The 16,547-nt window shown below is 36.6% G+C and overlaps 1 protein-coding gene across 2 annotated transcripts in view; it reads right to left on the bottom strand.

Moving 5' to 3' along the window:
- Positions 1-16,241, bottom strand: part of LOC135211080 (filamin-B-like) — a 270,141-nt gene extending 253,900 nt beyond the window's left edge. For both annotated transcript variants that reach the window (XM_064244140.1, XM_064244141.1), the window contains exon 1: positions 15,627-16,241. In XM_064244140.1, coding sequence (XP_064100210.1) covers positions 15,627-15,763 — 137 coding nt within the window. In that variant the 5' untranslated portion in view covers positions 15,764-16,241. The remainder of the gene's footprint in view (positions 1-15,626) is intronic.
- Positions 16,242-16,547: the final 306 nt, after the last annotated feature.

Genomic DNA, 16,547 nt, shown 5'->3' with positions numbered 1-16,547 from the left:
TGACTTGTCAGCCGGCAATAAAATAAAACTTCTGCGATTAACTGCTGATAAATTCCGGTCCAATCAGGCCTTCGAAACAAATTGTTCCTGTTTCTTAAGACCCGTTAGGTTAGTCCATTAGCCTGTCAAGAGCCACCGCTGCATCTCATGTCTCTCGCTTAGCTTACTACACCGTGCCAAGTCTGTCGCTGCTGCCATGTTGGTGTTGTGCCAGAACCGACTCTTGTTCCTTAAGCGACCTGTCCAGTGCCAGATCATTATGAAGTAACAGAAGATTGATGACTGACGGGTGAACCTGACCTAACAAAAGGATGAATATGGTTTTCCCCAAAAGTCTTTTTTCCATTTAGACCGTCTGATCGATTTACAGATTGTAGGCACACAGGCCAAGCACTGGGGCAACTAAAGCCATTCAGCCCTGAAACGGAAATTAACAGAAAGAAAGTTTGAAAGGTGAAACAGGAGGAAGACCTTGCAGTTGCACTAAGAATCAACTGTTAGGAGAGGGTGGACAAAGAAAGAGATTATGAACGGAGGTAAAGTAAAAGGAAAGAAAGCAGTCGCAACTAGGGGCCGAAGGGACGCTGCAAAGAACCTAAAGTAATAATGCCTACATTTCACAGCTCGACTACCGATCTCAGGGTCCGGGGTCGATTCCCGCTCTGCCAACAAGGAATTTATTTCTGGTGATAGAAATTAATTTCTCGATGTGGTTCGGATCTCACAATAAGCTGTAGGTCCCGTTGCTAAATAACCAATTGGTTCGTATCCACGTAAAAATATCTAATCCTTCGGGCCAGCCCTTGGAGAGCTGTTCATCAGCTCAGTGGTCTGGTAAAACTAAGATATACTTAACCGCATGAAGTGCACTAACGGCACTAACCCCCTTCGGCTTTTTTCCATTTAGAGAAAGAAGGCACCAGAGGAATGGAGCCTTCGATTTCTCAGAATCCTTATAGAGGAGACTGATAGTCCCAAGCCTTTCCTTGACCCTAGCTGACGGTGTTACCCAAATGCAAAGACAAACCTCCTACCACCCAGCTATCCCCAAAAACACATACGCAACACACGCATTTACTTTATCTCTCTCTCTCTCTCTCTCTCTCTCTCCTCTCTCTCTCGTCCTCTCTCTCTCTCTCTCCATCTATATATATATATATATATATATATTATATATATATATATATATATATACCCCTGGTACATATACACATATAGATGAGACAGACAACATATAAAATGGTGTGCGGGTTATATATATATTTTTAATGCATAGATACGACCATATATATGTAATTTCATACACAATACGGTGTGCTGGGAAAAACGACGGCATTCTTCCAAGAATTTGGAGACTAAATGAATTTCTGTGAGATCAAATTCTTGATATACACAACACAAATACTATAAAGCATACAACACACTCTCTCTCTCTCTCTCTCTCTCTCTCATCATTAATTCCTTCATGAACACCCACCTTGATGCCATAATTGGCAAGAGTAATATTTATCTTTTGAACCAGTTAACCTACTATCCCCCTTCACATGTTCAACCTTAATCTTAAACTGCTCTTCACTTGTCAGGTTTTTTAAATCTTTTTTTTATTTACTGAGAGTGGTGATTATACGGGTGAAATTTACCTGACGACTCGAGTTACTTATACACATTATTTTATTTCTGACGTAGATTCTTTTCAATTAGAATATCAACCATTTCTACTCATTTGGGTGTAAAGAATGAATTCTGTCGAAGATTTTATCCTCTTCCGAGGTGGTTTTTCCGTAGCTTTTTATTTTATTTGTATGATTTTCATCTGCTTGAAATATAACGAATGAAATTGGGATATTCCTAGCACATACGTCATTGCATGGGGAAGTATGATTTTATTAACCAATGTGCAAGAAACGTGCCAGCTGTCGAAGTTCTCAGGTCCAAAGGTCTTTCTTTATTCCTCACACCGCTGGACTGTGAAACGTGGAACAGTCTCCTTGAGGATGTTGTGCAATTTGAACCTCAAAGGTTCAAGCGAAGGTGCAAAGAATGACAACCCTAAAAAAATTCACCTTGTGTACTCATGTAACCCTTTCCGTGTCTCCCATTATTGTCTGTAATTTCTACCTAATGAATACCGTTTCCTTTGGAACTTTGGATTTCAAGTCAATGGTCCCCCCTGTAGGCTTGTTTCATTTGAATATGGTTTATCTTCTGAATAATAATATGAATGGAGAATCAAATCCACAGTTATGTAATGTACATATATTTATAGATAAACCTGTACAGGAATCGAATAGTTTCCCAAAGACTATCCATATAAGTACATTACATAACTGTGGATCTGTTTCTCCATCTCAAGACTCATGCTATTATGAATATTTTTTAATAATAATAATAATAATAATAATAATAATAATAATAATAATAATAATAATAATAATAATAATAATAATAATAATAATAATTTCATGTAATTACAGTCAACTTAAGGAGAAAGCAAAACACACACATCACGTTTATATATACTTAACCTCTCAAAATGCAGCCTGAAACGAAAGTCAACGTGAAAAACAAGCCTGACAGGTTAAAAGGACATAATAAAGCAAAGCAAAAAAAAAACAAAAAAAACAAGAGCTTTGCGCAACATGACAAAAGTAAGAAAACGTTGATTGGCGCGGGCAAAAGCGACGGGGGGAATTCGAGGAGGAGGAGGAGGAGGAGGAAGAGGAATGCCAAGGACCTTGAAATGCCACCGTTTTTCTTTCGTTTCTTTCTCTTCTTTTTCTGCTTTTGTCGGTGAGGGTGGAGCAAAGTGCAACGATGGCGCGCTCGTTCCCTTAAAACTATTATTAATTAAATGCGCCTCTGACAACATTAGATGACACGAAGTTTGATGCGATGTAATTCACGCTTAAAGGACATGAAGGACATTGAGAATAATGTCAATACTCAAAATGGGAAGCTGATACCGTTAGTCATTTAACAAAAAACAAGTAAAAAATTTTCCGAAGACACTTCGGGGCAATCGCGTTTTCTGTACAGAGTATAATGCTATATGAAATTCTCAGCCACGGCCCGGTGGTGGCCTGTGTTGTTAGCGGTGCCAGACACACGATTAGTGATCATTACATGACAGGCATAACGGCAGAGGGGGTTAAAAAATAATAGCCAGTTTTACTCAATGAAAAGCCAGGTATAAAAGGCACGTAAAGGTCTACGGTGTGTTCATTGCAAATGAAAAGAGTGAGTATCCATCTCAGAAATAGAGTGAGTTGGCAGAAAATACGAATGCAAAATAAAATAAAAAAATAAAAGAACTCTAAGAATATGGAAGTATCAGCCAGAAGAAAGTACTTAAGGATATCTTAGTTTAACCAGACCACTGAGCTGATTAACAGCTCTCCTAGGGCTGGCCCGAAGGATTAGGTATCTTTACGTGTCTATCACCAGAACAAATTCCTCCGGTTCCGCGTTGGCCGAGCCGAGAATCGAACTTCGGACCACCGGATTAGTAGCAGAGTGCGAAATCCACTCGTCCAACGCGGGACTGGAAGAAAGTACTGATTAAGTTCAAAACTAAAGAGGTTGGCCGAAAGTTTTGTCTGAGAGCGTTTTCCTTGGATACTCAAACAACAGAAATAACACTACGAGGCTGTTTTGACCTAATTAGCGGACTTGGAAGATTGGCTATTTTGATCTAGTTAGTGGACTTAGAAACGTGGCTATTTTGATCTAATTAGCTGACTTGGAAGATTGGCTATTTTGATCTAGTTAGTGGACTTAGAAACGTGGCTATTTTGATCTAATTAGCGGACTTGAAAGATTGGCTATTTGATCTAGTTAGTGGACTTAGAAACGTGGCTATTTTGATCTAATTAGCGGACTTGGAAGATTGGCTATTTTGATCTAGTTAGTGGACTTAGAAACGTGGCTATTTTGATCTAATTAGCGGACTTGGAAGATTGGCTATTTTGATCTAGTTAGTGGACTTAGAAACGTGGCTATTTTGATCTAATTAGCGGACTTGGAAGATTGGCTATTTTGATCTAGTAGTGGACTTAGAAACGTGGCTATTTTGATCTAATTAGCGGACTTGGAAGATTGGCTATTTTGATCTAGTTAGTGGACTTAGAAACGTGGCTATTTTGATCTAATTAGCGGACTTGGAAGATTGGCTATTTTGATCTAGTTAGTGGACTTAGAAACGTGGCTATTTTGACCTAATTAGCGGACTTGGAAAATTGGCTATTTTGATCTAGTTAATGGACTTGGAAACGTGGCTATTTTGACTTAATTAGCGGACTTGGAAAAATGGCTATTTCGATCTAGTTAGTGGACTTGGAAAAGTGAAAAAGTGGAATGAACAGATCAGACAACAAATACGGCTAAGTGTACAGTATGGCGACGACGAAAGTTATGAAAACGCGACGGGGAAAACATTACAACCAAACTAGTGGGGGACTCAGAAAAAAAAAAAACAAAAGAACAACGAAACGAAGGAAATAGAGGGAAATACAAAAAAGGTAAAAGAAGGCAAAATGCTAAAAAGTACAACGAATGGAATACATGGGCCATATGATAAGATAAAGGGGAGCTGAAAAAGAAGAAAGAAAGAAAAAGAAAAAAAACACTAGCGATTTCCTCTACTTCTAACACAACAGCCACCCACAATGAACATTTAACTTCCAATCCTAACAATATTTGAATTAATTTTCCATTGAAAAGCTTAAAATTTTCATTTGGGAAGGAATTTAGGGAATTCTCCCTCCCAGCCAGGATTCGACCTTGGGTTGAGAGGTACAACAGTTCAACCTTTTACAACCACGACATCACTTATGTTCAGCAGGTGCGGCCGCTGCATTACACACAGACACATACACACACACAGACACGCACACACACACACACACACACACACATATATATATATATATATATATATATATATATATATATATATATATATATATATATATAGTATATATATATATATATATATATTATATATCCGTGTGCATGTGTGTGTAGGTATCCATAAACAAATTATATATATATATATATATATATATATATATATATATATATATATTATTTCTGAACACAGAAATAATAACTGAACCCCAAAAAGAGAACATATCAATACAGTCAAGTGTGTATGTAGCGTTAAAATCTCCATTAAGCAGCATCTGTTACAAGTGCACGAGTAACAACACCAACGAAAATTGTAACCCGTTTAACAATTGTTCATATAGTTAAAGAGTCTACTGACCTTCCTTATTTTCAAAATAAATAAGTTATTGCAATGCAGAATTATTCAGACCCTCATCAGCAAATGTCATTTTCAAATTTTTTAGAGTTAGGATTATACTTATTTCTGCTTCATATAAGTCACATCAATTTTAAACATACGAAAAGTTTTGCAAAGAAAGCTTGCCTCCCCAAACAGACCTTCTCTTCCCCGTTCTCTCTCTCTCTCTCTCTCTCTCTCTCGCTCTCTCCTCTCTCTCTCTCTCTCTCTCTCTCTCTCTCTCTCTCTCTCTCTCTCTCTCTCTCTCGTAAGCGTTTACCAGAAAAGATTTCTATGAAAGAATTCAGAAACAAGTACATCAAAAATTATATTCCAAAATGTGCGTACATAGTATGTGCGTGTAAGATTATACGGATGTATTAAGATAAAAAAAAAAGAGAAAAAAAAGGGAGTAAAAGTGAAGAAGGGAAGTTTTTTCACCTGACCTTTATAAATAAATGGCAATAACTCATTACCGTAGTTCATCCAGAGGCACGGTCGCATAACTAACAAGATCTCTGCTTACACGCAAACGCGATGCGTTCTAAAACGCGAAATGCGCAAATCTTTTTGCACTCCCAAGGGAAAGGGCGGGAACAAGGTCGACGAAAAAGCGGAAAAACAGATCACAGAATGGAAAGGAGAACGTCCCTGTAACCTTGGTGAGCAGAAGAGTGAAAAGGACGCTCAGACAAAAAAAAATACGACAACAAAATGCAGATATAATGGAATGAAATACGTGTGTGTGTGTAATAATAATAATAATAATAATAATAATAATAATAAAATAATAATAAACCAGTGAAGACGAGTGGCTAAAGAGTGCATGGGAAGAAGGACTAATAAAAGTAGACGAAGACCCAGAAATATACAGAGGCAGGAGAATAACAAACAGAACAGAGGACTGGCACAATAAACCAATGCACGGACAATACATGAGACAGACTAAAGAACTAGCCAGCGATGACACGTGGCAATAGCTACAGAGGGGAGAGCTAAAGAAGGAAACTGAAGGAATGATAACAGCGGCACAAGATCAGGCCCTAAGAACCAGATATGTTCAAAGAACGATAGACGGAAATAACATCTCTCCCATATGTAGGAAGTGCAATACGAAAAAGGAAACAATAAACCACATAGCAGAACCAGTACAAAAAGAGGCATGATTCAGTGGCAAAAGCCCTCCACTGGAGCCTGTGCAAGAAACATCAGCTACCTTGCAGTAATAAGTGGTACGAACACCAACCTGAAGGAGTGATAGACAAGGATCAGGCAAAGATCCCCTGGGACTATGGTATCAGAACAGATAGGGTGATACGTGCAAATAGACCGGACGTGACGTTGATTGACAAAATCAAGAAGAAAGTATCATTCATTGATGTCGCAATACCATGGGACACCAGAGTTGAAGAGAAAGAGAGGGAAAAAATGGATAAGTATCAAGATCTGAAAATAGAAATAAGAAGGATATGGGATATGCCAGTGGAAATTGTACCCATAATCATAGGAACACTAGGCATGATCCCAAGACCCCTGAAAAGGAATCTAGAAAAACTAGAGGCTGAAGTAGCTCCAGGACTCATGCAGAAGAGTGTGATCCTAGAAACGGCGCACATAGTAAGAAAAGTGATGGAATCCTAAGGAGGCAGGATGCAACCCGGAACCCCACACTATAAATACCACCCAGTCGAATTGGAGGACTGTGATAGAGCAAAAAAATAAAAAAATAAAATAATGATAATCATAATAATAATAATAATTATTGGGAAAAACTCTCTATCACGAGAGTATATATAATAAAGAATGTTAAGAGTTCGCTTATAATTTAAAAACCCTTTACAAAGCTTTCGAACCCTTCACTGGTTCATCTTCAGTCCAGGGGAGGAAGGGTTCAAAAGCTTTGTAAAGTGTTTTTAAATTATACACGAACTCCTATATTTTTTTTTTTTCATTATTGTTGGCCCCTTAGAATATAATAATAACATGTAAACTCATGGCTCTGCGACCGATGAGGTCGTTCAGCGCTAAAACGGACATTGAGAGAAAGAAGGCTTCAAAGTGAAACAAATATTAGGAGAGGGTGGACAGTAAGATGGAAAAGAGAGAATACGAATGAACGTGCATGAAAGGGATGAAAATGGTTGCAGTTAGGGACAGATAGGACGCTGCAAAGAACCTTTAGTAATGCTTACAGTGCAACGCGTGAGGCGCACTGACAACTAGCCCCCCTACATAGGCAATAATAATGAAAAGAGGGTCATCGAGGGAAAATTCACGTCTTTTCCTGTAGGTATGCCCAACGAAATACAATAACTTTACCTGTAGTATATATTTGCTATGCATTTATATGCAATACATGGTTAGGTATATCTTAGTTTTACCAGACCACTGAGTTGATTAACAGCTCTCCTGGGAGTGGCCCGAAGGATTAGCTATTTTTACGTGGCTGGGAACCAATTGGTTACCTAGCAACGGGGCCTGCAGGTTATTGTGGGATCCGAAAGACATTATACCGAGAAATGAATTTCTAATTACCAGAAATAAATTCCTCTGGTTCCACGTTGGCAGAGTGGAGAGTAATATGTGGTGGTTTACAGTAAAATATAATCTATTTAAATATAGATTGTTACTCATTCACAAGTGACTTTTCTATATTTTCTGGATTACCAACCCACAAACCCCTCTAAATATTGAATTCACTGCACTTCGGGAATGACTTCAACACGAAAGGAATTATTTATGATAAGTGTATCAATCCTGGATAGAATTCCAACCTATGGTTTTGGGTTTCGCACAGGGATGGCAATCAACTATCCCAATTGGCCACAGCCAACCACACTCACGCAACTATCATTTACTAACGGTTTTGGTCCCCAGAAGCACAGCGGGCCATTGCGCATCTAAATAACGTAACCCAAGAAATGAGCTATGAGTGTAAATATTATTATTATTATATTACTAATACACACATTCATTATAATATACATACACATATATATATATATAACTCCATTTATTGTGGCCGACGGCGTTTCGCAATAATCCATTGCATCTTCAAGGGTGCAAAGTGACAAGTATAATTTTGGTTTTGTTTGATAAATGGGACGTCACTATATAAAATTATAAAAAAATTAATTTCTTAAAATACTCAAAAAAAAACCTACCCAGTAAATAGCTAAAAAGTGACTAAACACAAAAGGGTAAAACAGCTGGATGTAAACAGAACAGCAGGAGAGAAAAACAAATTACAAAATGAATAAAGGTGAGGAAGGCGTCTGGGCATTTAACGAGGGAATGAGTTCTTTAGTGAAATGACTCTTAAGTCGTAGCTCGTCGTCGCGTTGGGCTGAGGCTATTACTTTTGAGTTTTTTTAATAAATTTGCCTTTTGCAAATTGCAGCGCGACTCCTCATATTTAACAATTCAGGCCTGGACAATCTGCATCCCGTCCGATATACATATATACACACGAATATATATATATATATATATCGAGCTACAATGTCCTTTAATGTCTAATTCGCTCTACCTCGGAATTAATATATTTTCATATATGCATAACCGAAGGGGAATTTTTTCTCGATAATAGACTTGCCTGGACCTGAGCGCGAACCCATGGAGCCTTTCAAATCCAGGAACGTCAGTGAAGCTTTTACCTACTTGCGGTGGTGTAGTAGGTAAAAGCTTCACTGACGTTCCTGGATTTGAAAGGCTCCATGGGTTCGCGCTCAGGTCCAGGCAAGTCTATTATCGCCTGGAAAATTCCCCTTCGGTTAAGCATATATGAAAATATATTAATTCCGAGGTAGAGCGAATTAGATATTAAAGGACATTGTAGCTCGATATATGTATATGAATCACGGAAGTGTGACATGACTCTACACTATACATATACAATATATTATATATATATATATATATATATATATATATATATATATATATATATATATAGTACATACAAATTATTCAGCTAATCTAACACAAACGTTCTCTCTCCATTCCAGTCCTCTAAAAGTTTTGCAATATATTTATGAAAGCTTTGTTGTGAATTTTTTTTATAAGAACGACTCAGTCTCAGCTAAAATAAATAAATGAACTGGGGAGGTCTACTGTTATGCGTTTTTTACCTGAACGATTGTTCAGCCACGCCCAAAAATGATGGATGATGAGACGTCCGCTTTGAAACTATGCAAATGAAAAGTCAAGTTTTGTTCACTTGTAATTCCACTGCATATATATATATATATATATATATATATCTATATATATATATATATATCGAGCTACAAATGTCCTTTAATATCTAATTCGCTCTACCTCGGAATTAATATATTTTCATATATGTTTAACCGAAGGGGAATTTTCTAGGCGATAATAGATTTGCCGGCTGACGGGCACGAACCATCACCACCTTCAAATCCAGGACGAGAGTGAAGCCTAAACCCACCTCTTGCGGTGGCGGGGTGGGTTTAGGCTTCACTGTCGTCCTGGATTTGATGGTGGCGATGGTTCGTGCCCGTCAGCTGGCAAATCTATTATCGCCTGGAAAATTCCCCTTCGGTTAAACATATATGAAAATATATTAATTCCGAGGTAGAGCGAATTAGATATTAAAGGACATTTGTAGCTCGATATCTGTATATGAATCACGGTATTGAGGTATGATATATATATATATATATATATATATATATATATATATAATATATATATATACGTATGTATATATAAAAAAACTGCTTTATTTATTAAAGAAATGCAGGAGCTACTACTGCTTTCGGATTTATCCTGCTAGATAAACGGGTTAAAAGTGTTCGTCTACTTGATACTGGAAAGTATCTATGTAATGTATTAAGATTTGCACGCCCCCCAGCCCCCCCCCCCCCCACCGGAAAATATGCCGTGGCACCCGTGTCCTCTACTCTCTCAAAGTGCAATCCGTCTACAGAAGAACGCACGTTTTAAACGCACTGTAAATCAATTCAAGGCTTTATTAATTTTCAAAGATTTTCATTCTGATTTTCTTAATTCTTTATTAAACAAAAAGATAGGTTTTTAAAGAGCACACATTCATTCAGATTCATTTAAACCTTTATCATTAGTAATATTACTAATAATAATAATAATAATAATAATAATAATAAATTTCTTAATCGAACATAATAAAGCAAAGTTATTTACAAGCCAATTAAAACAAATTTTTTTCTTATATCAACCAGCAAAGGGCAATATCTAATATATATATATATATATATATTATATATATATATACACACATATATATATATATATATATATATTATACGATTTCATATCCAGAGAAAAGAATGACAACTGTCACATTGTTTTACTGGTGGGTGGCAGATGAACCCCTCGGCCATTTACTAGTCCTGCAAGCACGCTACCGCTTCCTGGCCATTACGAAGCTTCCTTTCAATACATATCTTTTGCGCACTTTCAGTTTACTGCGCACTAAGTTCATCTCAACGTCTTAAACCTTTTATCTTTCATTCACCTTCACCATTCATAGTTCACTTTCATAAAAGAGGGCTCAGCTATTCCTTCGTACATTCCAATCTTGGTTTGGTAGACTCTAAAGTCTCAACAGAATCTTTTACAGGAAACCCGTTAACTTCTTTGCTTTGCACACACAGTGGCTCCACTCTTTCCTCCTGTCACCTCCTCTTAGATTCACTCTCAAATGCTACCTACGCGAACCAATCTCAACAATTTCTTCCAAAATTCATATTCGAGTCATTGCTCCATCTCCCCAGTTTCCATTTTTGCTTACAGTTTTACTCTTGCTCACATTTACTCTCGGCTTACTGCAGCATTTTCGTGTTCTTCCAATGACCTTTCAAATGACTTCGTCCATAGAGATGATAAAAATCATGGGAATGACACAATCTTGTCTCAGGAACTCTTTTACACCAAATTAGTCATTCTCCTCTCTACATATTCCAACTTCCATTATAAATATTTTTAAACAATCAGCCACTTGTCTTCTATTTCATTCATACTCAACAACCTCGTATTGCCTCTAGATCGATTTTACCATAAGATTTTTCTAGGTTCTGTGTATGCTTCGTGCAGTTTATGCCTTTGCTTTTAAATCAAAGAACTGTTTCACAACCAACACTTAAGCCACACTCTTTCTTCCTCGTCTAGACCCAAACTGTTCTTCCCCTATCAACCCATCTGTCACCTGCCTCACTTAACCAATCACCTTCTCGGATAGATTGATAATTGCAACTATCACCTTAACCTTCATTCAACGCAGCTCACCTGTTTCTTAAGAACCTTTTCCTTATTAAAATACTATTCGGCCATTCAGTCGTAATATGGTAGATTCACATCAACCGTGCATTTGATGTCTAGGCCAGTTTCTTACGACGCTCCTGATTGGCTGTTGATAAGGAACTGGCCTAGACATCAGATGCATGGTTGATGTGAATCTACTATAGTACCACCATGCCGAAGCATTTCGCTGCTAATCCCATTATAATTCCTGACTTCATTTTATTCTTTGACCTCCTTCACATCCTCCACTGTGTCTTCAACAGTTATTTCCACAAGTATTCTAAAATTCGATCTATCTCTTTCCACTCTGTATCAATCAACTCTGCTTCTCCTCTATCTTATACATCTGAAAAATTTTCAAAATACTTCAACCCATAGAGCCAAGCAATACTGCATTCACTTAACACTATCTCTCTATTTGCATATATACATGCATATAAACAAATACCTTCATACAAACATACATATAAATAATGAATGCATGCGTTACAAATACAAGAACTCGGTAAACCTCACCAATGCACATTCTTATGCAGCAAAGATACCCTAAACCAATATTATCAGCTTTATAATGAAAAGCACCAGCGTCGCTGAGAATGCACTACAATATAACGTTCCTTTTGCCACAAAATACTAGAATGAGAAATTTTACAGAATCTAAAGTGTACTGTCCCCTCCAGGTTAAGCATACATGATAATGATGCTTCCACAAGTGACTGAAGGGAAGAAAAACAAATGACTACGAACTTGACCACTGCAAACCCCTGGTTACAACCCAAGAATTCTCGGTCGTTTGTGAACAAGCACATATTTTACACATGAGAGAGAGAGAGAGAGAGAGAGAGAGAGAGAGAGAGAGAGAGAGAGAGAGAGAGAGAGAGAAATGTAAATAGACCTTCCATTGAAATGAATATAGAATTTATGCAAAAGGCCAAGCATTGGGACCTATGAGGTCATGTGGCACCAGAATGAAACAAGCACATGTTGTACACATGAGAGAGAGAGAGAGAGAGAGAGAGAGAGAGAGAGAGAGAGAGAGAGAGAATTACCTAATGTAAATGAGACTTTCATAGCGGGTTTAATCTATATTACTAAAAATTAAAAGAAAGTGTCTCCATAAATGGATGTGTGTGAGTGAGAGAGAGAGAGAGAGAGAGAGAGAGAGAGAGAGAGAGAGAGAGAGAGAGAGAGAGAGAGAGATATTGGACTCCATTATGTGTTTATTTGACATAATTAGAAAGAAGCCTTAAGGGCAAGCCAACCAGTATCTGGGCCATAAGTAATTCATAAGGTAATATTAACCTGTTGACGATACTTTTCCTTCCAAATTATATATACATATAATTAATCATGAGCTCCCATTGTAACACCAGATTAAGCATGCAAATCAATAAAACTGGTTGCAGTGACACTTGAAACACATTTACCCATAGCCTCTTCACTCTATTACTTTATAAAAAAAAAATATTTACTCCTCACCCAACAATGAAAAAAAAATTGCTTGTAACCACTACTGTAAAGCAACATGCCTCTTAAATCATTTGAATTTTAACATTCATTTAATCTTCTCGTATTGAATTGTTTTTTCCTTATTTAACAGAAATTCAATTCTCCCAGATACAAAACTCTATACATCGCAAAAAGCACAAAGCCTTTGGCCACGTTACGCTTGATCCTCGGTTTAATACCTGAAACAGGTTTATGATCTAAGATGGTTTTTTTACCTCTTTTTTTTTTTTTTTTTTTTTTTTTTTTTTCCCCTCTCCGTGTACTTTTTTTTTCTCCTTTTTCGAATCGCCTGCTTCTTGTGAAAACCAGACCGACTTACATGAATTCTTTCTTACTGTGCAAAAAAAAAAAAAAAAAAAAAAAAAAACTGGAGTTTCATTATGCCGTGTGGCAAAGCTTGTAATTTTCCATCGATATCTATCATTTGTTATACTTCACAGTCCACTTTATCTCTCATTTTACATCTTCCTTTCTCAATTTCATTCATTCTGCAATGTGGTTAAGAACATTATTATTATATAATAATGTATTATATAATAATAATGTATTGGAAACGTTAAAATATTCATTGTAAGTATGTTGTACATTTATACTCTTTCTGCTAAGAGTTCGTTAAATATTCATGGTGTGTATATGTGAATGTCAATGCCTATATGTACGTTAAGTATATCTTAGTTTAACCAGACCACTGAGCTAGTTAACAGCTCTCCTAAGGCTAGCCTGAAGGATTAGATCATTTTACGTGGCTAGAAACCAATTGGTTACCTAGCAACGGGACCTATACATATATTATATATATAATGAGAGAGAGAGAGAGAGAGAGAGAGAGAGAGAGAGAGAGAATGTACTGGTCGCTCTTCCCATTATAAATTTGTACTTGTAATAGCCAAAATGACCTTATAACTTTTCTATCTCTTCGCATTTGTACGATACGCTTGTCACTAGATAAGAAAAAAAGAAGATAACCTTAAATCCGAGAAGGCGAGCAAATATATTTCAGATTTAAGGGGCTTTGTAATGGCAAACGTATCCGACAAGTGTGTAGAAATCGAGGAGTTAAAGGGAAATAAGTCGTTGTGGCTGTTACACACGTACAAATATATACGTATGTATATATTTGTGTGTGTATGATATTATATATATATATATATATAATATATAATATATATATACATATACACACACATATATATATATATATATATATGCACGCAGGTTGGTTTAGGTTTAAAGCTGTACCTCTGCGGTTGAGCATGAGGATCACAATCACAAGGTCCGCAGTTTGATTCCGGCCCCACCGCCCACCAGTCGACCCAGTAGTAGTCCGGAAATTACATGGATAATCAGCCTGCTGTGTTATCTAAAGAGCCCAACCCTTCTCACGACATGTTCGCTCATGGGTAAAATGAGGCAAATAATATATATATATATATATATATATATATATATCTAATCATATATATATCTATATATATTATATGTATATGTATATATATGTATATATATATATATATATATATATATATATATATATATATATATATATATATATATATATAATATAATTTAAGTGACAACATTCTGATACGAAGGCTTGCCCTATTTATGCTTGTTGAAGCCAACGTGAGGTAACATACGAATCACTTAGACACAGGGGGAACAAAACAAAACATCACTACTACTGGGAGGAAGACTCGTTCAACTTTAACCTGAGGCAAATAATAAATATATTTATATATATATATATATATATATATATATATATATATATATATATGATAAATATATATAATATATATAAATATATATATATTAATAATAATATATAATAATATATAATAATATATATATAGGAATATATATTATATATATTATATTATATATATAGGTATATGTATATATATGTATATATATATATATATATATATATATATATATATATATATATATATATTATATATTTTAAAGTGACAACATTCTGATACGAAGGCTTGCCCTATTTATGCTTGTTGAAGCCAACGTGAGGTAACATACGAATCACTTAGACACAGGGGGAACAAAACTCTCTACTACGTGAGGAAGACGTCAACTTTCCCTGAGCAATATTATACCAATCTCGGATAAGACTGTTCTTAGAGACTGCTTTCATATACATTTATCCTTTCTCATAAACTGCAGCCTTACATAATTAATCTGTAAAATGATTCTTAACAATAGCCGATTTTCAATCGCTTTCTTCGCAGGTAAAATGGATAAAATACCTATTCCTTTGAAGAAAAAATGAAACCATGGAAAAACTGTTTTAATATTCATGCCCAGCAAGCTTGTCTCCCTTGCAAAGTTGGCTAATATATGCCCCATCTCAATTTACAGTGAGCTGAATCAATGACAGCTAGCGCAGAAATGTTTGCATTGCTACAATAACAATGGGACTATATTTTACCTGGACCCACCCTCAAGGTCCAAGCAAAGGTGATATTTGTTGCCACCCTACAGGCAACAGATTGGGAGCGGGAAGGACACCAGGACTTACTTGAAGGTATGGTGCTGGATCTCCACCCACATGTCTTCTTGGTCCTTAATCCTCATGCCCTTAGCAGCGTGCCCTGCAGCGCTCCTGGCCACAAGCCCTGCACGGCTCATCTTGAAGTCTTCCTCGTCCACCGACATTTTGGATTTTTAGGCACAGCTACTCCAAAAATAACAACGTATGTCAAGTAAGGTGTACCACTCACTGGGTGATGTTAATCCTTCTTTAATACTTCATACTGGCGCTCAGTGTTGTTCGTCAAATTTTTGAAGATCAGAAAAAACTTGTGTACTTTTCACATTTCACAACATATTCCCGCATTTTGGTTATTATAACACGAAGACACTCCCACTTTTACATCTTCGGCAGACTCACAACATTCACTTCCTCCACATGTGAAGATCGAATTGCCTACACCTTCGTTAAACTTAATATCTGAGGTAACAAGTCAAAATTAAGTCCTCATCTTGCACTACTTGGTTGTCCTCAGGGTGGAGGTGCCTGCTTACTTCTGTGTATAAATACAGAAAGGCAGATTGTTTTCTGAGATGGGAGAACGCCGGGAGCGTACTAGGACCGTTCCATCACCTCCGCCTTCACGCCTCGTACTAAAATTCAACTCGTCGACCGTCGTTAAGCGTCGACGTCTCGACTTGTCGCTCTACCTCCCTCCGCTCCAAGGCCTCAGTTACCAGTTACGTATTTCCTATTTTCATTCTTCGTATAAATGGTACGGCTTTCTTGTTTCTTTTGCAGTTATAGTGCAAATTAAAAGTCATGAAAAATTTTGTGTATATATATTCAAAAATATGCGATAAGCACATGCATTAAAGGTTAAAAAAATTAGATTAAATAATACTGAAATGGCAATGTTTCCAGCATCCTTTTAACATTATGATCACTTGCAGGAAAGGTATGTTGACG

This window comes from Macrobrachium nipponense, chromosome 4 (genome assembly GCF_015104395.2).
Source record: "Macrobrachium nipponense isolate FS-2020 chromosome 4, ASM1510439v2, whole genome shotgun sequence".
NCBI classification, from domain to species: Eukaryota; Metazoa; Arthropoda; class Malacostraca; order Decapoda; family Palaemonidae; genus Macrobrachium; species Macrobrachium nipponense.
This window is presented reverse-complemented; position numbering and strand designations above follow the sequence as displayed.